The sequence below is a fragment of the Chrysemys picta genome, chromosome 4 (genome assembly GCF_011386835.1).
Source record: "Chrysemys picta bellii isolate R12L10 chromosome 4, ASM1138683v2, whole genome shotgun sequence".
Classification (NCBI taxonomy): domain Eukaryota; kingdom Metazoa; phylum Chordata; order Testudines; family Emydidae; genus Chrysemys; species Chrysemys picta.
The window spans coordinates 110,601,968-110,625,616 of record NC_088794.1 but is presented as its reverse complement, the minus strand read 5'-3'; the positions used below and the strand labels follow the sequence as shown (position 1 = coordinate 110,625,616).

At 39.8% G+C, this 23,649-nt stretch overlaps 1 protein-coding gene across 13 annotated transcripts in view; it reads left to right on the top strand.

Moving 5' to 3' along the window:
• SLC25A21 (solute carrier family 25 member 21) overlaps window positions 1-23,649 on the top strand; it is a 378,608-nt gene that overhangs the window by 278,189 nt on the left and 76,770 nt on the right. For 10 of the 13 annotated variants that reach the window (XM_065593323.1, XM_065593325.1, XM_065593327.1 and 7 more), the window contains one exon: window positions 19,215-19,298. The exons of the other annotated variants lie outside the window; for them this stretch is intronic. In XM_065593323.1, the coding sequence (XP_065449395.1) occupies window positions 19,215-19,298 (84 nt within the window). The remainder of the gene's footprint in view (window positions 1-19,214; window positions 19,299-23,649) is intronic. 13 annotated transcript variants of the gene reach the window in all.

Sequence of the window (23,649 nt, the reverse complement as noted above, 5' to 3'; positions counted from 1 at the left end):
TTTTCTGATACGCCTTAAAACTGAGCTTATTGTGATTATGGGGAGAAAGGAAAGGAAAAAAATAAATAAAAGTACCCAAATTAACAGCATCTCTGAACCTGTCAGGGTTCCCTGTCTTTTATATTTGAAGCAATTTGTGGTTTATAGATTATACTGTGTTTTGCACAGCTTTCTGATATCCAGCATGAAAAAGGTTTGAAATGGTGAGATCAGAATATGGGGAACTGATGACGTTAACGACTTTCAGGTTCTGCCTGTTCTGTGCAGTTTTCAGGGTGTACTTCTTCACTTATAGCAAAAAACCTATAGAATTAGTGCAGTTAAATGCTGCTAGAGATTATTAAAAGCAATACTGTGGGTGATCTTTTTTTAAAGAGATGAATAATTTTAAGACTAACAAGACTTATATAGTTGCTTATGTGAAAACAAGAGCTATCAAACCTTCTGTGTTAGGAAACTAACCATAACGTAGAGGTTTAGGGTTTCTTCCCTTATACACAGTGTTGTTCAATTGGCTAGGTGCACTATGGGTTTTTTCACCTTCTACTGAAATTGTGCATAGACAGAGGCAGGATGCCAGATTTGGTTGGCCCTTATACATGGCCAGAACAACTCATATTGATCCATGCTGAAGGCCTATCCTTTTGGAAAGCAGTAAGCGCTGTCTGTACCACACCATCCCTCTTTCCTGCAGAAAAGCCCTTCCACTGGAACGCCACACAGGAATACCTCTTAAGGGGTGGGGGCAAAGTGAAAAGGAGTGGAACTGCAAAGGTGCTGGTCTGGAGGGCAGCATCTTCTGCTTTATAATCCAATTTCAATGTCCTAGCCTTCTGTATCTGTTAATACTGAACAACAGCGGGGGCATATTCTGAAGGAACTATGCTGACAGGGGGGACCAGTGAAGCAGCAGGAGCCAACTCTGCAGGCTGTCCCCACCTGGAGGAGGGTTCCCAATCCTGAGGACTCAGAGATCTGTAGTTTGAGCTGGGACACGCCTCCCAAATCTGCAGCCTCCCAAGCCTCTCTCACCAGAGATGGCGGTGTGAAGAAAACGCATTAGGAACCCTGGTGTTTTCCTCCTCATGTGAGAGTGTAATGTGGGCCACAGTGTTTCCTTTGCAAATCCTGCTGAGAACTCATTGCAAACATTCTCATTTGACTGTATCCTTTTAAAAAAATTACTTTACTAGATCCTTTAAAAAAGCCTTTTGTGTTGGGGTGTTAGGAAGGGAAAAGTGGGATATGGGAGAGTGTTAAAGAGGCTGATAAGCAAAAGATGTGACTTTGCCCCAAGAAATAATTTAAGATATACTAAAGCTGCCAGCTGATGTCATGTAAAGATCAAGGATGTACAGTAGATCTAGGTAGCTTCTGGAAACTACGGTTGCATGCCATAATGTATTCTTTATTGCTCAGTATATGGAATCACACTAAAAATAGTGCATATGAAGTTTGAGTACACGTGTATAATAGAATTTACATCTAACTTGTATCTTTTATGAAAGCTGATGGTTTTGAGTATTGTAATCTGGGCAGTAATAACGTAGGAGGCCTATGACTGTTAAAAGCAATATAATACGCCAATACAAAGTATATTAATCCAAATGTCATATAGAGCCATATCATCCCCTTCCATGCAACAACATGGTGAAGAGGAAAATTTACTTTCAAAATTACAGTACTGCATTTTCCCCCCTTATGTGTTCAGGATTAGTGGTGGACCAGAAGATGGGGCAGTGACATACTGCTTACATTTTGAAAAGAGTCTTCTACAAAGTTTTCCTTCATAGCGACACATATCATGTTCCTTGGGGAAACTGCTCTTTTCCCTCCAACCTCTAAAATGAATTATTGCCATACTCTTCCTCATGCTCCCTAAATCCACCATATTTCCCACTCTCCAACACCTCACGGAGGCTTCTTTTGGTGACTCTCCTTGCTGAAAGCTGCTCCCGACATGTGGTAGATGTGTGTCAGTGCAGGGCTGGCGCTTCCACTAGGCGACCATAGGTGGTCGCCTAGGGTGGCAGGATTTGGGGGGCGGCATTTTGCCGTCCTCGGTGGCAGTTAGGCAGTGGGGGTCCTTCTGCTCCGCGTCTTCGGGGCGTTTCGGTGGCGGGTCCTTCACTCGCTCCGGGACCCGCTGCCGAAGTGCCCCGAAGACGTGGAGCGGAAGGACCCCCTCCGCCGAATGCTCTGAGGAGGAGTGCTGTCGTCTAGGGCAGCAAAAACTCTGGCGCCGCTCCTGTGTCTGTGGTCTCTGCTGACAGCAGTGGTGACAGGTGAGCACCCTGCCTCATACCAGCAGGGCCGGTGCAACCACTAGGCGAGCTAGGCAGTCGCCTAGGGCGCCTAGTGGTTGAGGGTGCCTAAAAGCCCGTTCAAGCGAGAAGATGGAGTGGAGGTGAGCTGGGGAGCGGGGGCGCGGGGAGGGCCGCCCACAGTAACGGAGGGGGCGCACCAGGGAATCGCTCCCCGCCCCAGATCACCTCCACTCTGCCTCCTCCGCTAAGCACACAGCCCCCGCTCTAATTCTCCTCCAATCGGCACCGCAAGCCTGGGAGGGGAGGAGAATTAGAGCGGTGCCAGCGTGCTCAGTGGAGGAGGCAGAGCGGAGGTGAGCTGGGGTGGGCTCAGCTTCCGCGGGGGGAAGGAGGGAGGTGTCCCTGGGCAGGGTTAGCTGCCATGGAGGGAGGCTCCCCGGGGAGGGGTTAGCTGCGGGGGGGTGGGGGGGGTAGCTGCTGCAGGGGGGAGGGCTCCATGGGTGGGGGGGAGGTGGCAGGCGAGGTTAGCTGCCGCGGGGGGGGCTCCTCTGGTGGGGGGGCGTGGTTAGCTACCATGGGAGGCAGGGTTAGCTGGGTGCGGGGCGTGGCGCAAGGTGGAAGTTTCGCCTAGGGCACGAAACTTCCTTGCACCGGCCCTGCATACCTGGCCTCTGATACAAGGGCTTATGTCTCAGGCTCTCTTCCTACTACATCTGTGACCTCTGGTTATTGGTCAAGTGGGAATGGGATCTTCTTTGCTGGTGGGGCTGAGTGGTCATTTGGGGAATGTGTCCCCTTAAGTTTGAGGCTGATGATTAACTGTCTCCCATAACCGGTGTTGGGTGTTTGGTGGGGACTTAGAAAGAGCTCCCCAGGCTGGCATGGAATCCCTAGTAGGGAGGTAGGAGAAGAACCAAGTTTCATCTGGTTGGTGATATAGGATCAGAGGAATGGAGTTTCAGGCTCCTCCCCAGTACCAGCTCTTCAAACTCCGGACTGAGGCTAGGCAGGCAGGGAGAGAGGCAAATGGCAACAGCTCAGTACAGCTGCAGCTTGCCCCAACCTCCTCTCATCATTCTGCTGGAGCAGCTTTTGGAGTGTGTGGGGGAAGGGAGAATCTACATGGTGTATCCCCTTTGTCCACCTTAATGGCATTAAGTGAAGGATGCAGGAGAGAAGTTCTTCTTGAAGTAGCTGCAGCAGCAATGTTAGACATATATCCATGGTGCTGCAGCTGCCTGAAGGCTAGGCTGTGCTTATTAGACACTGCCCTGCATATAAGAGTGTGTGTGTTTGTGGGGGTAACATGCCAACAAGTCACCACTCTCTTCCTTGTACACTTCTGAGCCATATTTTGTCCCCACTTGCATCATGCACCAATGGGGAGTTTATGGCCCAAGGAAGGCAAAATCAAGCTTACGATAGCGTGATACCTACTAATCATGTAGGAACAAGTAGAAATATTTAGTTTTCAAATATCTCTTTTAAAATAAGTGTGTGTCTTTTTAAGATAATCAGTTACTATCACTGAAGCTTTTCTGTGAAGCTTCAGTTTGCCATAGTTTGACCCACTTGACCCCACAGGGTTTGGTCCACTGGGTTGATGGTACAAGTACTGAATGTGATGAAGAGCCAAAGCAGGAGAAACCATTAGTTCATCACAAATGTTACATGCCAACATCTGAATGAGCTTTGCATATATATATTCTTCGTGGACGGGACTAAACAATTGACAAGAGTGGGCTACCCACAGGAGAGGACTGAAGAACTCGAACAAAGTGGTTTTAAAAAACTTCTGTGAATCTGAAAAAAGGGGAGATTGTGCTTAACTCCAGCTGATGGCTAAAATAACACATTTTGTTTTTTGAGGGTGAAAGAGGTATAAAACCATTGTGAATGGAGCCTTAAGATGTTTCTTTGATGTGAAGATTTTCATGAGGTTAGAAACAGTCACTTAACAGTGTTTAAAAAAAAATCTTAAAAAAGACATAAAGTTGCAAAGAGGCAGTAAAACCTGTTGCAAAGTATGTCCCTTGGAATACTGCAGTGGCTGCTTTCCACAAACATTTGACTGTAATCCTCTCCCTTTTGCAAAAATTATCTTGCTTTGTACCTTTAAAATTATCAGCACTTTGAAAAATCTTGTTAAACCTAAAAGAAGTCCTTTTTTTCTTTAGGTTTCACAATGTTTCAGATACTGATTACAAAGGGAACTCTCCTTTTATTCCTGGAGTCAGTAAGAAATATTATGGAAAATTGCGTTAACTCTTGCAAATCCCTCTACAACTATAAAAGTACAAATGAGATTGTCCCTGCTGTTTCAGTCAGGCCTATGAACCTCAGAGCAATAGGATATTTATAAGAAAATTCCAGACATAGCAGTGGTGCCGTGATCCATATGACCCAAACTTTCCAGTCTTTGTCTTTCCTCCTGTCTTTAAGGAAAAACAGAGGGGCATAAAATGAAAACTTGGAAGATCACAAATCATTGTTATGACTCATTATAATGAATGATTTGTGCATTACTTTATGGAGTAGTTAGGTTGACTTGGGGGGAAAAAAACCTTCTTTTTTAATTTTCACCATTTTGTGCCAATTCTCAAGTAACTGTCTCTCCTAAAATAACAGGGCTCTTTTTTTCAGCACTATCCTGGGTAACTGGCTAGTTTTTTCAGCTGGGAAAGTGTGTTGTGTTATAGAGGTGCAGGCTAGCTCTGCTGTTGTCAGGGGTCTGTTAGTGTTTCCATTACGATATTAAGCCCTGTTTTCAGGAGTTTATAACTTGGCTGTAAAAAATATTAAAGGCTGAACTTTGGTAGTTTTCAAAATATATTTACAAATAACAAAAAATTCCATTTAGGTGAGGTTTTTTAAGTTCTGTGTGTGGAAAAAATAATATCCTGACGTCTTTTTAGCAACTATGATTCAAACAGTTTTTGGTACTAAAACTGCAATTTTCTGGCCATTAGTGTGCAACCTGGACTGGATTATCTTGAGCTGTGTTTTTTTTTTTGGGGGGGGGGGGGGGGGGGAAGCAGGGAAATTTTGAAAAAGCTCAATACAAGCAGGGCTACTGAAGTCTAAAAGTAGCTGGCCACTGCTCTGGCACAGTATCTCTTCCCCACTGTATTTATTAGTACACATCTACATTAACATTGTAATACCTTCATGCTATGGATTAATGTGATATTATCATGTATGATGCCAGAGGTTTGTTTAGTGGCTTTGTAGGAGAAAATTTAATCTGTTGCATCAAAAATTCCCTTAAAATGTGGCTACACATCTATCCATTCTATATCAGACAGGCAATCTATTGTTTCAGCTCTAATAAAATGCCTTTAGAGGTTTTTTTAAGGTAGAGTAGAATTATATATAAGAGAACCTTTAAAACTGTTTGGATATTGTTAGTAATTTGACCAAAATAATTCACCAAAGCAAAGAAAGTCATAGAGTTTCACCTGAAACTTTACCCTTAACTTGCCTTGTTATGCCCTACTGTATGGTAAGAATTGCAGGGGCTGCTAAGCACAAACTGATAATGAATACCATATAAGCTATAATATTGGTGCACAGCTGGGTGGGTGAGAATAGAATTTCAGGCTTTAATGCTAAATTTCCTAGCTTTAGGGGATTCATTTCAGAGTTATAATGTTATTTTAATTGTGTCTTTGGTGGTTCAGCTATCTACAGCTAATAATAAAAAACAAAGGTAATTTTTCTGTGGAGTGAGTGAATATCTTCATATAAAAATGATTACTCTAGGCAACATGTAAGTTATGTAAAATACTGTATGCCACTTAAAATGGTTTGTCTCTTGATAACAATAGACACACAGGTAATAGACACACACATATGTGAAGCTGTGCATGGGATTTAGCTACTCATTTCAATATGTGGCTAAATCCCCTCTGCTGCTTTAACAAAACTGTCCCCCTTTTGAAATATATTTTTCAGTACAGCTGTTGAAAGCGGGATGAATAATCAAATTAACATTACTTACAGTACTTTACTTACTGCAGCTTGCTCTTGGCAATTTTCCACGTAAAATACAATTCATATTTTATATTGTTTTCATATTTTAAAATGTCTTGACTTATTTCCTTTCTTTTGCAGGGGAAAAAAATCTTCAGGTGACTATACCACATTGGCAGTAGGGAGTGAATTTAATGTGTGCTGTGTTGTGGTGTACAACTTTTTCTTTGCCAATTCGTTACAATATGAAAAAATATAGTAATGCACCAGGGAATAGAGGGGTTGATCTCACAAAAGAACTCAGAATGTTAATGAAAACTGAAAAGGGATCTTAATTTCTCATTCAATAGCAGTTTAAAAAATCTCTTGCCAGAAAACCATAAAGTAGCACCCATTTTCCTGTCATCCGGGTCAGATGGAAAGGTGCTGTGTGATTACCAAAAGGGAAACTGAAATTTCATAAAGAAAAAGATTCAGAAATACATAGCCCTTTTTGTAAGAATTAAAATAAATCTGAAACCTTTCCTTGCTGGATATAAAACTTAATTAGGATTTACAAATTTAATATTTTGACTGATCTAATATTAGAGATCATTTCATAGTGAATCTCCTGCTTGAATGTACTAGCAAATAATTAGCAGTATGAACTCTAGAATAACTTCTCAGCATTCTAGTGGTTCATCAAAGGCATGCTTTATTTTAGAAACCTACAAGTAGACCAGCCTTTGTTGGTAGCAAGCTTTTCAAAATAACTGAGGATAGCTTTGATTTGATTGATTGATTGATTGAGGCAACCAAAATTCTCAACATAATCTTTAGGTTAGTAAAGACCTGAAGAAGAGCACTGTGCAGCTTGAAAGCTTATCTCTTTGGCCAACAGAAGTTGGTCCAATAAAATATATTACCTCAGCCACCTTATCTCTCTCATGTCCTGGGTCCAATACGGCTAGGGTTCTTACAATACATGTTTCCCACTTGATCTTACCTGCCATGACTCATAAACTTCAAGGTCAGAAGGGACCATTGTGATCATACAATCTGACTTCCTTCACATTGCAGGCCACAGAACCTCACCTACTCCTGAAATAGATCCCTAACCTCTGTCTGCAGTCTCTCAAGTATCCACATCTCAGACCATTCAGGACATTAAAGATCATCCCCAACATCTTTAATTGCACCCCGATCCATACAGGACGCCAATATAGAATCCCAAGCATATTATGTATTCATGCTGACCTCTCCCACCTCAGGAGGCAGGCAGAGCTGTGTTCTGCGCTCAGGGCCAGCCCTAGACCAAATGGTACCCCAGGTGAGGAACTCCATTGGTTAAACTTTTGAATACCTTATATTTTATTGCATTTGTAGCCCATTTCACAATTTTGATGTACGATTTGTATGCATGATTTATCTCTGTCATATAAGACAATACATTTGCAGCTAGGATCTATAAATCTGCAAGTTCTGACGAAGTGGGTATTCACCCACGAAAGCTTATGCTCCAATACATCTGTTAGTCTTAAAGGTGCCACAGGACTCTCTGTTGCTTTTTACAGATCCAGACTAACACGGCTAGCCCTCTGATACTTCATTTTGATGGTGCTGATACCACCTCTGTTCATTACTCTAAATGTTTTTCTTTGCAAAGAAGGAAATTAGTATAAGAGGTTAGCTTTTCTTTGTAAGTGTAAAACTGAACTTGGAAATAAGCAATAGTTCTATTCTTCATCAAAATCAGTAGATTCTTTGCTTTGCATGCAGGTTCAAGATTGTAATATGGTATCTTTTCTACTGTATAACCAGCACTGACTGAGTACTGAGCAATGTTCTCATTTCATTCCTCAAAATTAAAAATGTACTTGCACAACAGCATAGCTAGCAGCTTGCTTGATATTTTTCCTACCCATTTTTGATGTGGAATAAAATAGTGGTAACTTTGAATTATTTAGTTTTGAAAAACACAGTTCCTGAATTAGATTATTAAAAACATGTATGGTTTGAATCAGGGTTGTGCTGTATTTCTTTCTCAGGAAGATGATAAAATATTTGAGTGTCATGAACCGGTGAGACTGCTATAATTATTTTATTTTTTTTGTTAACCATCAGCATAATTATTGTAGCACATTTCCATGGAACTGTTCCATGGGCAAGTTAGGCCTGCTCCTGGGCAGGTTTAATTCATGCATCTCTGTTTTTGCCAAATATTCTAAGTGCCTTGTAATTATTTTTGAACAAAGTTCTTGGTTCTACCTTTTTAGCTACCATATGTTTTGACTTGCATTGTGCAACATAAAGGAGAAGTCACTTTAGTGTGTGGAGAAAAAAGACTTAATAATTCCTCAGAGCTTCACTCCTAATAAAAGGTACTGCACTTTTTTGTCTCCCGGTGATCTCATATTGTTGTTTTGTATTTTAATGAATCAGGGTTATGCTAGGGTAACATCTAGGAGAAGACTTGGATTTGTAAATTTATCTTTGTATCTGAGGTATTTTTAGAGCCCTTATCCATATAGTATTGGAGCAGTAAATAAAATAACTGAAATTACCATGAGGTTGCCCAAGAGAACTTCATAATGGATTCTGCTCCTCACCTATCTCAGGTTGTCAGAAGATTTGTTTGTAACAGGTGTCTCCTCACGGTCCTTCAACTGGGAAGGAACAAGAGCAAAGTAATTGATCTGATTTATCATAATTTGGACAAGAAATGTTAGTGCTGGTTTCCTTCTCCCACCTGGATTTTTCACTGACTAGTAGACTTCTCAGCTGAAACACAAAGAATAAAAAAAAGGTGTTTTTAAAAGGAATGGGGAATATAAAAGGGATGAGGAACCTTCCTGAATAAGATTATTGCACCTAATTACAAAGGGTGAAATTCACCCCTCTGCAGAGAGCCAACTCAAAGCACCGCTGAACCACTTAAAACTTCAGAAAAGGAGTTTGGTGGTGCAGAGGCCTTTTCTGCTTCTCTGCACAGGGATAAATTTCTCTGACAAAATTTTTTTTTTAAATTGTATGCACAAGTTAGAGCCAGACCTTGGAAGCTCTAATAACTTAAACTGCACTCAATCTTAGTAGCACTATGGGGACAGTCTTTACCGAAGAATGAGGTGTCCTTGAATGTTTCTTCCAGTGTATTAAGCACAAGTATATTTTTATCCCTTGTCAGGTATGAGTGCTGTCTGGCTTCACCTACATTTTTTTTCTTGCGTTGACATATTGCGGACAATGCAAAGAAAAATCACTTTCTAATTGTTTTACTTGCTTTGTCTTCCTCCTTCATTATTTGAAGCATCTTCACTAGTAAAGGGCAAATTACAAAATGTTTGGAGGGCTAGTTTGTATTTTAAAAAATGCTGCTTATTCAGTTGTAGAAAGCTCTCCCCCTCTTGTTTTCTTATTCACCGGGCAATCCATTTCTCTCCCCTGCCCTACTCCTACTCTATTTCCATCAGAGGTAGGGTGCAAATAGCCAGAGAGCACTAAGTGCAGTGGAGTCCAACCAAGTAGGCTATCATGTAAATGTGTGGGGAGGGAGCAGCAATGGATTGGGACTGGAATGGGACATGGGTTTGGGGGGAACTGAATCGTGGGTTGGAGGTGGTCTTCTTATCCATGTAGGATGGGAGAATGTTTGGGCTGGTTATTATGTTGCCTTTGAGTTAATACATCTGTCCTAGTGATGAGTAGTTTACTGATGGAGCACTCCCACTCAGCCATAAAGCTAAAAATTCCTGTGCAATATACAACAATACAAGAAGCTGCCTCCTTTATTGACGAACACCATGCAAAGTGACTGTTGGGCATTGATTTCACAATTCTCTTACAGTCTGAAAATAAAAGAGGAATCTCTGTGCCCTTGTTTTGAAATCTGAGACAAAGTTTGTGGTTTGACTAACTCCACACACATTCCAGGGCAGATTCAGATGTCTTAAGATGTTCTTTTCCTCGAATATGCAGGCACATATTCAAGCATGTATATGCAAAACTTACAATACACAGTAGTTCAGTGAAACCTCCTGATGGTATATCAAACCTCTACAGAATGCTCTAGTAACAGAATACAAGTTCTAAATCTTTTTTTGTTACTTCAGAGGAGACCTAATTGTGCTTGGTTTTATCCTGATATATTGTTAAATTTTTGCCACTTTACAGGAACTGCGTCTTCTTCTTTTTCTTCTTCTTCAGCCTCTTAACTTGTTTTCTGCATTGGGACCGACCACTGTGCGTTTCACTCAGGTCCCAGCAAGAGAATGTAATAATGGCAATTGTTTACTTGTATTGTTTGCATTTATACTTTACATGTCTCTAGTACCTTCCATATGGGTCTCTCAGAGTACTTATCAGGCCACAATACACTCCTGTGTGGAAAGAAAGCATTATGTGTGCTTTGCAAATAGGTAAATCAAGACACATTGATTGGATTGCCCGAGACTACACAGGAAGTCCATGGCAGAGGCGGGAATAGAACCTCTTGAGTCCCAGTCCTGGGCTTTAATTAGATCACCCTTCCTGTTTTCCAGGAAGAATCCTTCCACTCCTGATAGGTCTGAGGCAATCCTCCTGCCCCTTCCTCCATTTTTTACCATCCAGAATTCTGCCAGCTCCATGCCACCTATCACTGTCCATTTTTTATTGAACATGAGAAGATCTGAACTGGGGCTGGGTGTTATGACTTAGATTTATAAATCTTTTTGCCAGGTCATGTAGTTACTACCAGTCCTAGCTGGCTGTTCAAAGCAAAGGGAAAAACAAAAGCATTAAGTCTGCTGCTACTCCCCAGCCTAACCTTTTCTATCCTCCCATCTACCCTGAACACCATATGGGGCAGCTCTCTCTTTTAAGTTGTTTGTAACTCACCTAACTTTTACAATATCTTTTACCCAAGAATATGACTGCTACTTTTCCTTCATCTCACTGGCCTTTCCCCTAGTACATATCTTCTCATACCTATCTCTGCCCAGATAAAAAACATATGCACACCAGTTGGTGATAGTTACCATGCAATACTACTCAAACTGCTGAGCAACTGATGTGAGACAAAAACTCCAAGAAGTGTAATAATACAAAAAGGTTACAATGAAGTGGGATCAACTTATTTAGCATAAAAAAAATGTTCTGTAATCTCACTCTCATGACTGGAACTGGGTGAACTATTCACAGGGAACTACAGATTATTAGACTGAAATGGGAGTTAATTTATCTCTGAACCTACTTTGCTTTTTAAGTATTTGTTCATTTTTTAAATTATTCATTGACAAGAAATACTTCCGTCTGTGGATTGGTTGTGAACTCTACTATGAGTATTCACTACTGTATTTGTAATTTGCTATTCACACTCTGTGATTGGTCACCTAATCTGCATAGAATTCATCTTCCAAATTAGGTGATTCCCAAACCCGCATAGAGCTTTCAAGATAGCTATACAAGTATGTCCATTGTGAATACTCCTACAAATACATATTTGTGTACATAACAAAAAATTTGCCTTTCCACAAACAAATATTTGCTCCTCCAAATGTCATAGAAAGTAAATAAGAGGGATTATGAATCCAATCAAAGTAAATGAAGTTTTTATTCAAATGAATGTTGGAATACACTTTTTTGCAATATTTGTCTATCTGTACTAATAATTTATCATTTGTGAAGCAAGTAATTTACAGTAGAGAAAACTGAGACAGCTCTGTAGAGAGTCAAAAGTAAATCTAGGTCTAAAATGCAATATGGTTTTAAAAAAAATTCTGCCCTTTGCCTGTTTCTATAATGTTACTGTTCTGCTATGTTTCTTTATAGCCTTGTACTTAAAATATCATCATTGCAGTACTATAATACTTAAAATATAACCGCATATATTGGCATAATTTATATCTATGGCTTAAAATAATTAGGTTTTTGTTCTGAAATGTAATGTTCATTTGTTCAACAGCTTGTGTGAATTGAAGGATTTACTGTTAAAATAAACGGCAGAATTATACTCTCAATTTAGTTATTATCCCATAAGTAATATAAACAACCTGAAGAACTTGTGCCAAATAGCAGAATAAATTACCTTATCAAGGTCCATTTTATAATATCAGGTTTCACATGAAATTTAAGCACTAGTAATGCCATATGCAGCATGTATAGTAGCTGTGCAAATCTGCATCCATATACAGCACTAACAAATGGCACCAGAGTAAATGTTTAAGTTAACAAATTTGATAGCTATTTAAATTGTGATCCAGTTATAGTTGAATATAAGCATGTAAACTGCTAAAAATATAGCCTCAGATTATCCAAATCTAGTTATGCTTATAGGAGCAACTGCAATTAGGTATGTCTGGAATCACAGGAAATTAATTAAAGTATAAGTTCTAGTTGTTGATCTTACATTTCAAAAAGCTATACAAGTTTAAAAGCTTTTTTAGAATTTGCATTGCCCAGAAGATTTAATTTGCTTTTGTTACTATGCCAAATAATTTTTCATCCAGCAGTAATATCATCTAAATTGACTGAGTACCCAAAGTTATATATTTACATTATGCATATAAATACTTTCACTACCTTGCAATCAGGGAAGGAAATATCAAGGATTTGATTTACATCTTAAAATTGCATGGTGCAATTGTCATCTCAGTTAGACGTAATAAGGGTGTGTAAGTTAAAGGGGAGACAGAAGACTCACTTATTAACAAAGATCATGAATATGGTCCAAATGCTATTTTTTCTTAAGAGAGAGAAAGCACACATTTTTCTTTCCCTCTGATCTACTCAGCAGCAGAACTGGTGTTTTGGCAGCACAATACTGAGCACCAAGAATCTCTGAAATTCATGGGTGAAATTCTGGTCTCATTGAAGACAATGGGCAAAACTTCTATTGAGTTTAATGGAGTCAAGATTGACCCCATGAGTCTGTGCTGTGCGGACTAGGGTTGGTTGCTGACAGTATATTTAAATACAGATATCAAGTACTGTTTTACCCCTTTTTGATTATTAGGAAATTATAGCAATTTTAACATGGATTGAAAAGCTTGTGACAAATATCTCCAACAGCCGGCGATGTGGCACTAGATGGAGAGGGTGCTGAGTTTCTACAGATAATTCTTTCCCAGATGTCTGGATGGTGGGTCTTGCCCACATGCTCAGAGTCTAACTGATTGCCATATTTGGCATCCGGAAGGAATTTTCCCCTGGATCAAATTGGCAGAGACCCTGGGGGAAGGAGGGTTCACCTTCCTTTGCAGCATGGGACATGAGTCACTTGCAGGTTTCAACTAGTGTAAATGATGGATTCTCTATAACCTGAAGTCTTTAAATCGTGTTTTGAGACTTCACTAACTCAGCTGGAGGTTACAGGTCTATTACAAGAGTGGGTGGGTGAGGTTTTGTCACTTGAAATGTGCAAGGAAGTCATATTAGATTATCATGATGGTTCTTTCTCTCCTTAAAGTCCATGAGGCTATGAGAAAGTGTAGCGATGCGGTGACTCACCGGCACAGCACCTCCTGCTGGTCATCCGGGGAATTACTTTTCCAGCCTTGGAGCACCCTCTGCCAGCCGGTATCCCGCTTGCCTCAGGCCCCCATGTCCCTCCCGGACCCCAGTGCCCCTTTACCTTGGGTGTTGCCCCCTGGCAGTACCCCCACTCTCTGGGTCTCCACACCCAGGGGAAACCCCAACCCTCTACCCCCACCTTGGCTCAGTGGCTACTGCCAGTCACCAGCTAGCCCCTGCTCACTGGGGCAGACTGCAGTCTATACCACTCATCGGCAAGGGGGGATTGGACCTGCTGCCTTTGCCTACCCTGGGCTGCACCTCCACAACCCCAGTATTCTTCCCGGCCTTTACCAAGGCCTGCGGCCTGGGGGATTTCCAGCCTGGAGCTCCCCAGCTCCTCTGACCTTTCCCCAGCCCTGCTCCACTCTAGGTACCCTGCTGAGGTCCCAAGCAGCCAGGCCCGTCTCTCTCCACAGCTAGAGAGAGACTGCCTGAGCTCCTGGCCCACAGCCTTTTATAGGGCCAGCTGTGGCCTGATTGGGGCATGGCCCCAGCTGTGGCTGCCTTCCCCATCAGCCTAGCAGCCCCAGTCCTCTCCCAGGGCTGGCTGTAACCCTTTCAGGGCCGGAGTGGGTGACCACCCCGCTACAGAAAGCCTTACATAGCACTTGGCATCAAATGGGGGAGGGTTAGTAAGAGCTGGGTGAACAGACTTTGAAAGCAAAAAAAAAAAAAAAAAAAAAAAACCTAAGGTACCTATGCTTTCAGGCACCCAGAAGACTATCTTGGTGAGAGATAGTAGAATTGACAACTTGTAGGAGGGAGAGAATACAAGCTATCTCTTCTCCTCAGCCAAGTAACACCTCAGCCTCTCTTTCCCCACTAGGGTGACCAGACGGACTATCCCGATATTCAGTCGTTTGTCCTGCGTCCCTATGGGTGTATGGTCAGGACGCCATTTGTCCCGATATTCTGGCTCTGGGCTTTTCTTTTTTTTTTTTTTTTTTTTGCTTCGGCGGCGCTCCGGACCTGCCCCCCCATGTGTCCCGATATTTTGTTCATGTAATCTGGTCACCCTATTCCCCACCATCCTGTGGATTTCACTGCATGCAGGATAAGACTGGCTTGCGGTCTTTTGCAGAGGGAGGAGTCACTGGGAAGCATCATGGGAACAAAAACTGGGAGAAAACACTGGATTTTGTAAAACCAGCAAGGACAGTGGGACAGACCGTGGAAACAAATGTGTGATTTTTAGGGACATATGATCACCCTATGTAAGCGGGTATTGCACAGAAACTGCTTCATTGAATTATATAATGATTATTAATGGGAAATGGCTGACAGAGATGGCAAAAGAAAATGAGCATCCTTCATGTTGAAGAGGAGTTTATTTGTGCCTTACACATTAGAGGAGTCATGCCAGGGCAGTTTCTGTCCATATAGATTATCCCTTTCATGATGTCAAGGTGAGAAGGACCTGGGATTATTTGTCCTACAAATGGCAGTTGTACAGCTGCACAAAGGGGAGTCATTTAATTGTAGCTTCTTTGATTTTGGATCACAGAAGTTTACAGCTTGGAGTTTAGGTTTTGAATAAACACCAAAAATCTCAAAAAGAAAAGCATTTAAAATGGCCATTTTTACATGGCTTCCACCTGAAACCATAACCCTTCTTGGACCCATCCTTTCCTCTCCGTTTTCAGGCTCTTGTCCTCCGCTAGCTTGGGAATCTCTCCGTTTTTGTAATCTTCTGGGGTGGATTGAGGACAGTGGCTACTGCCTCCTCTTACAAACATCAGGGAGTCTTGTGGTAAACTTGGGAGGGAAAGGGAGGTGATTATTGCTGCAGCATTTTGAACAGACTGGAGAATCAGCAAAGCTGGTGGAGAAGAGGTTACAGTTGAGGAAAATGTCAATTGTTTGAACCTTTTTCTAGTGATACGTTCAATAAACTTGCACCTTGTTGCAGTATCCACTGTCTATTGCTTCTTGTTGTGTGGCAACATTGTTAATGCACTCTTAAGCCCCGGTGCTTCGAAGGGCTCTGCATGGGCAGATCCAGGTGCCCATGTGGAGCCCTAGAACAGGACTGTGGCCTTATCTTGTTAGTGTCCTTTCACTCTGTCTCTGAAAAATGTTTAGTTGCAGGTTTTGCTTCTTAGACTTCAGAATCTTAACCAGACCAGAAATGCGTGATACTTTCTATTTAGTCAGGCGGGTTAGCTTCTGTAATTCTCACAAGGCCACTAATGTATAAGATACAGTCCTCCTGCTTTCAAAAATGCAAGAAATTCACTTGAATATGAGCATTTGGTTAATACCGTTTTCAGAGAGAAATAGCTCTGAAGCAGAAAAAAAACCATTGTGTATCTCCAGGTTGTACTCAATCCCCTAGTCAATAATTTAAAACAGACCAGGTTGTTTTTGAAGTGAATGCTTTCACCCTTCTTTATTATTACTAGTACTGCTACAGGGTGCTGCTGTGACTGCTGCTCCTCCCCCCAGCAAAACAAATAAACATCTTGTCAGTTCTTCCTCTAGCTCCTTATAACAAGTATGGGTGATCAGTTAGCTAGTCCATTAAAAAGTTAAACCTTCTTTTATTGAGGCAAGCGATTCCAAATCAAATAACCCAGTTCACAGATCTAGATTAGAGCACATAATTGGCATGTATTTTAGGATTGCTGTTAAAGCTATTAAAAAGATTTACTAGGGAAGGAATGGATCCAAAAACCCTAAAGGAAGGAATATGTTGTTTGTGTCAGTGTTACAAATGGACTTGCTTAATACTAAGATCTTCTCTCCCTTTAAAAAAGAAATTGAAATAAATGTAAAAAATAGTATTTAACATTTTTAGTAAGAAGTTATCCTTTTACCCCATAAACTGATACAAATAAATTGACTATTATTTTATTAAAGTGCTCATTCTGTCTCTGCATTTTACGAGCAGAAATATTAAGTATTAAGAAATATACAGTACAGCAGGCTTAGGATAAAGCTAAAGTAAAATAATTTTACTATATATTATCTCTATTGGGGTAGCCCAGGATTAAGGCCCCAATCCAGCAAATACATATGCATGTGCTTAAATTTATGCACATGAGTAGTCTTGTTGAATAATTTGTATGTGTACAGGTAGCACATGCATAAGTATTTACAGGATAGGGGCCTAAGTTTTTCCCGGAGTATTTTAGAAACAATCACCTTTATTCTAAATTTCTGCTTAGGACAAAAGTCTTAAAACTTTTGAAAAAAGTTTTATGGTATAGGACTGTCTTTCTATGTAAATACTAGTCTACAATTTCTTTCAATTATTAGTGATTTTTAAAAGGTTTATTTTTACAACAAATGGAGCCCATCACTTTTGAATTTAAACTTTGAGGTATAAATGATCAAGGCTTAAAAATACTAATATTAGTATAAATCCTACATGTCTGTGTGTGCTAAGATTTTTTTTTTCAGTCTAGATTTCTTGGCTAGTATAATGTAACAACTTACAACATTCCGTTGCTGTTATTACTGTTGGACTTTGTGCGATGCCACTGAGGCATTTTCAGCTATTAACCTTCCCAAGGGTTCTTTTCAGACAAAATGTTATGCATCAACTCTCATATGAGTGTAAACCTCTAGAACAGCAGTCTCTACTTTGCCAACTTGGCAGCAAGTTCTCTCACTAATAAAAGAGGTTACCTCAGATGGAGATCCCACATGTGCCTGAACTGCTTTTCTTAGGACTATGGAGCGATCCAACGTTTCCTTCTAAATGCATTCAAAAGAGGTGTGGGTTTGCCTTCATAATTGCCCAAAGAATTATATTACATCACTGGAAATTTGTCTCCCAGAGTGAAGAAAATGCTTAGATTTGTTACTGCAAACAGCTTAGGAAACACTGATAGGCAAAACTAAGAATGCCTTTTGCTGAAATGTAAAAACCGTTTTTGATCCTGCTGAATCCAGTTAAGATGGAAGAGAAAATTGCTATTTAATATCATTTAACTAAAATTGTACTATTATTTGAATCTGATGGTGTCTAATCAGAATAAGAAGCCATATTTGTATGTTGGAGCACTGAAGGTCCGGTACCTATCTAAAACACTAATGTATACTATGTGTGAAGAATATAAGTAAAAAGGTAAACGTGCTTGTTTTGTCTTTTGCTTAGGACTTGCAGCAGTATTTGATTCTAATAATTAATGTCTGGATGATTCTTTGAAGCAGGCGTTATTTAATGCACAGGGTTGATGTTACATGAGTTATAATGGCAGTCTGTAGATTGCCACAAACAATGCTATTCTGAACTGAGATTACTAACATTTGTGTCTGTGTTGTTTTATACTGGATAGTAATTGAAAAAATCTAACATGAAATTATGTTCTTCCAACTCTGGTCGAAGTTTCCTTGATGTGGAACTTGGCTAGGCTACTCAAGTGAGCATCTTTGCAGCTCTATAGTTTTAAAAATGAGATATTATGAAAGAGTGCACATTTTGGTTTTAGATGATAACTTTCTCTACAAAGTCCCCTTATTGTGTAGAATGTAGCCAAAGACTTCTAAGTGTAATCAAACTGTGAACAAAAGCACATTATATCCAAGGCTCAAACTGGAAAAAGATGTCATTATGAGCCTCCACCCCCATCCCGCATACACACTTTTAAAACAAAGGGTGGGCGGGATGGGAAATATATAGTCTAGCGTCTTTTTCCTTTTCTCTATTGGCAGCTTTGAGAAGTGGGTGTAACCCCATTTGGAGCACTCAGTAGATTAACACAGTGAGTTATGCTGACCACCTTTATCGAGAACTTGTAAATACTGGCATATATGTTTGCAGTCTTAAATCCTAATCTTGTTGTTATTCTTAAGGCTGATGTGCTGCAAGTATTGTCAGCCCGCTGCTAAAAACCTCTGCATTATGTATCAAAATATGAGCAGAAGAAAGGTGACTTCATTAAAATATTGATAGCTGCATTTTATATTGTTCACCTCTGTGATAAATGTCCAAAAGTGACTATTAGGAGCCTGATCTAACTTCCAATAGAATCTCCTGATGATTTTAATTGGAGTTAGATCAGACACTAAAAATAAGAAATTGTATGGTAGGTTCATTTCACAGTGGTAAAACGCATTACAATATGCTACTTCAGATTTCTGAAAACAGGGTCTGATTCAAAGACCATTGAAAGACTCCTATGAACTTCCATGGACTTTGGATCAAGCCCATGATTAGCAGTTTATTTTTTACACAACAAGAAAGAGGAGTAAATTGTAAAAGTGCTGGCTATCTGAGTACTATGAACTATGAAAAAGTTACTTTTAAAGCTGTATTTCTCCTTTGTTTAATAACTCCTATGAAAGTAGTGTTAATAAGAATAAATATCAGGAACAGTCTATAATAATGAATAAGATATATCAATAAACCTTAAAATCCCTTTTATATAGAAATTGGAAAGCCGAAAGTGGCTTTTAAAATCCTGAACTTCACATGCTGTTATAAATTGTATTTTTTAGGTTCCAGATTCAAAGAGGGAAAACTGATCCAACCAGTTACAAGAGCTTGGGGGACAGTTTTAGGACTATTTTCCGGACTGAAGGGTAAGAATACATATGTTATATTTGTCAATTTTATGTGACTGTTTCTAATCACCCAGCTTTCCAGACATTAGAACACTGCTTTCAAATTAACCCTTTTTCCTGTGTTCAGAATTTGGCAAACATTTTATTTGACATCATAAACACAATCTGAAATGTTTTACACATCATTTAGATGCAGGATTCTTAATGCTCTTTGTTACACCAGTATGGACTCATTGAATTCAATAGTGTAATACAGGTGTGATTGATTTGGCCTAGAATCTATGCCATTAAAATCCTCTCTATTTAATATATAATAACACCAATCCAGTGCAGCACCAATTTCTGAACTCTGATTAACTGGCATTTCAAGTTAGCCAAGGTGGATAGCCAGCAGTTGCCCTAACTAATGCTCCACAGGAGCAGCTTCTCGATTCTGTGGAGCATCTAAGATCTTCTCTAGGGCTCCTCCCCCCTGATCCAACAGATTACTTAAATAAATAAATAAATAAATAAATGGAGATATCCCATCTCCTAGAACTGGAAGGGACCTTGAAAGGTCATCGAGTCCAGCCCCCTGCCTTCACGAGCAGGACCAACTACTGATTTTGCCCCTGATCCCCAAGTGGCCCCCGCAAGGATTGAACTCACAATCCTGGGTTTAGCAGGCCAATGCTCAAACCACTGAGCTATCCCTCCCCCCTTACTTAACTTTAAATACATGAGCAGTCTCACTGATGCCAGTGAGTTCAGTGGGATTACTCACAAGTTTAAAGTTAAATACATTAGCCACAGGACCCCTGCATGATTGATGCTCGCCTATAATAGAGGGGACTCAAATTAGCTAAATCCCAGTTTTATACAGCTTGCCGGCTTACCCCCAAGAACTTTGAAAATACAATAGAAATCTGATTTTACAATGTATGGATTTTCAATACTTGACTTTACTATGGATGAAATAGAATTGTGCTTTTACGTAAGTACAGAGTAGCAGAACTAGTTGTTTTCAATTACTAAGTAAAGAAATCTTTACAAATGTTTCCATTAAGTTTGTGAGATAGAAGACTGCAAATCCCTCTGCAGTGATTATGTTGTTTTAAGTTACTTTTTGATTCCTGTTGAAGAACTACTGTGCATCACACCTATAAGGCATATGACATTTTAAAAAACATACAAGAGTTTGCAAAAAATAACAGGATTTCTGTTTTTTCTGATTTGTGTGGGTGTTATTCTTTATCCCTTCTGAAAGGAAAATGAATAATGTATAATTCCTTCATCTAGTTGTTTTAAAAAAGTATAAATCCGGTATAAATCACCAGTAATTCAGTATTTTGAATTCAATGGGCATTTGGGTGTGATATGAATGCAGGACTGGAGGCTTGATGTCTTTTGGGTCTGATCCAAAGCCTACGGAAGTCAATGGAGGTCTTTCTTGATTTTAGTGGGGTAACTCACAGTTGTGTGGGGCAAAACACAGTTAAGCATGTGTGTGAGTCTCTGAAGGTTCAGGGATTAAGTGAATAGAATATTTCCTATTTAGCCAATTTCTGAGCCTTTTTTTTAACTCTTCTATCATCGGGTAGTTTTGTCCAGTCCAGGGGTGTAAAGTAATAGAGACAACATGAACTTGAATATACTATTGGAGGTACAAATCCTTCACCCTGTTCTATTTTTATTAGGAAAAGGAACAAATAATTTTCATTTCAATTAAGATACATTAAAAAGGTAGACTTTTCCCCTCAGATTTATAACCTACCATAAATTTCAAGTAAACAACCCTTTTTAATATTCTTTAGAATGAGGTTTTTTATGTATATCTTTGTGGAGTTTCTCTTCAGCAGTAAGACTCAGACATGTTTGTTGTTGAAGAGTTTTCGTCACATAAATATTGTACTTTTCAATCATTTCTCAAAGACACAAAGACTACTTATCCCATTAACACAACTCAGTTAATGCTGATATTATTGCCATTTGCAAGGAAATGTGTGGTAAATTACCTCAGTCAGATTATATACCATACCTGTGATGCAGCTTCTCTTCAAAAACAAATTCACAAAATCTCTAGGTCTTGATATGAAATAGAAGGACAATAACCTGCAAAATGGATCTGCTCCTAGTCTTTCTCCCATCAGCAATATCACAGATAACTGACCGTAACACTTACATCCCTAATACGGCTGCCATAGCCTTTTGCTACCAAGCGTTTTCTTCTTTGTTGCATGTCCTTTGATGGGCTTAACTGATAACAAACAATAAGGGAAAACCTTGATAGTGGTATTATCTCAAGAGAACTGATTAGGGATCTGAGTTCTGTGGTGTTAACAGGAAGGAAATGTGGAGAATTTTTCTAATTTTGAAAGTGTGTTGACCTCAATCTGGAGTCAGAGCAGAATATTTCTGATGTTTTCAAGTGTTAATGTTCAAACCTGTCGGCAGAAGTAGAGGATGAGTACTGTACAGGGAAAGGTTCTAAATTAAGATTATAATCTACCAGTGCATTGCACGGAGTTTCTAGTGGGTTCCAGCTAAAACTATGAGAGAAATTCTTGCCATCAGTGAAACACTGATTACATTCATCTCTAATATTTTGGCAGAAACAAAAGGTGATTTTCAGAGGCAGAAAAGTGAAATTTCTTTATGAATTTCACCTGATTCTTCTTTTGACCTTAAAGAAGCTAATAAAAGCTGAAAATGACCCAGGCAAGATTGTGGGATTTATTGTTTTACAGGGATGGAACACTTTCTATAGTGTGGGCTTCTTTCATCCAACATCAAGCATGCATGTGTTCTTGTCAACCTATTGTTTGCTTGAAAAAGGACATTTTGTGTTTCCCTTCTAGTATTCCCCGGTAAGATTGGAGATGTTGTTTTGTAATTCCTCTGCTGTGTCATAGAACAACTGGTATTGTTCGGTGCTGTTCCTCACAAAGAGTTGCTACCTTGGAAAACTTAAACTGTTTCGACTTATGGTCGTGTTGTAGCTGAAGTACAAATATCTCTAATGTAGACAGGCCTTAAAATGGCATTGAAGACTCAAAGACATAAAGTCTGCCCCTCGGTGCCTTTGTCCCATCTTACATGATTAGACAAACAAGGGGGTTTACCATTAACTTCAGTTGAATTAAGATTTCATCCTGAATCTTCAACAGTAGAACTGGGTGAATTTTTTCAGCTGACACTTTTTTTTGTGAAAAATTCAGACTCAGGTTGCCTGAAACATTTCATGAATTCATGTCGATTTCACTGAATTGTTTCATTAAAAAAAATCTAAAAATGATAAAATAAGATTACGAGAAAAATCAAAACAATGATTTTTGTGTTTCTTAATTTCTTTCAGGGTTTTTTTTTTTAAGTTAAAGCTCAGGGTCAAACAAAACATTTAATTTGATCTCAAACAAAAATGTTCTTGACTTTTCAGTTTGTTGGAAATTTTGAAATGTTTTCCTGTTGAGCCAACCTAAAATGATTTGGGGGAGAGGGAAATGGGAGGGTTCCCAACAAACCAAAAAAAATAATTTATTCACACAGCTCTGTTCAACTGTTAGTCTACTAGCCTGTCTCCATTAGGGATTTTTGCACTGGACATATACTAGTGCAAAAAAACCCTAATGTAGACAGATCATAAGAAGTAACAGTTTAAGTGCCCCAAAGAAGAAGCTATTTCTGAGGGATGACAATGAATACTATGAGTTGTTCTATGGAACTGACGTATGGAAGAGGATATGGAGGGAGCAAATTTATAGAGTACGAACTGTACGAAAGTAACTGAAGCAGCAGCATGTACAAAAAATAAATGTACTGCCCTGCGACAGAGGCTCTTTAAAGTAATTAATGAACTGCCTAAACTGTAAAGTAATTACTCAGTTTTTCCAGGGGCATGGAGGGAGGCAGGAGGTCACATGGTGACAGTCATCTATCCATGAGTACCAGCTTAAAGGGGGAAGAGACTGAAAGAAGAAGGTGTAGAAAAGACAGTTTGATAGACACAGTCAGTGATTTTGGCTTAAAATAAACAGATATCAACAAATAACCCAGAAAAAAATGTATGAAATAGGAGCTGCTCTGTCAGTCCCAAGTCTGGATGCAACTACCCAAAGAGGAATTATGAGAGTGCTCGCTCAGCATGAGGGACAGAAATCATAAAGAGGAGACAGAGAAAGATTCATTCCAGAGTAAAATATTTGAGTTCATCCAGGGAGAAATTCACTTCTGTGAAGTGGGCCAACGAAAAGCTAAGGCACCACTTAAATCCCACGTGGGACCTATTCTGAAGACTTAAGTGGGACTTAAACGGTGCATGGGCCTTATGCTGGCCGTCTGAACAGGAGCAAATTTCACCCATGATAAGACAGTGGCTCAGCCAAGTTTAGAT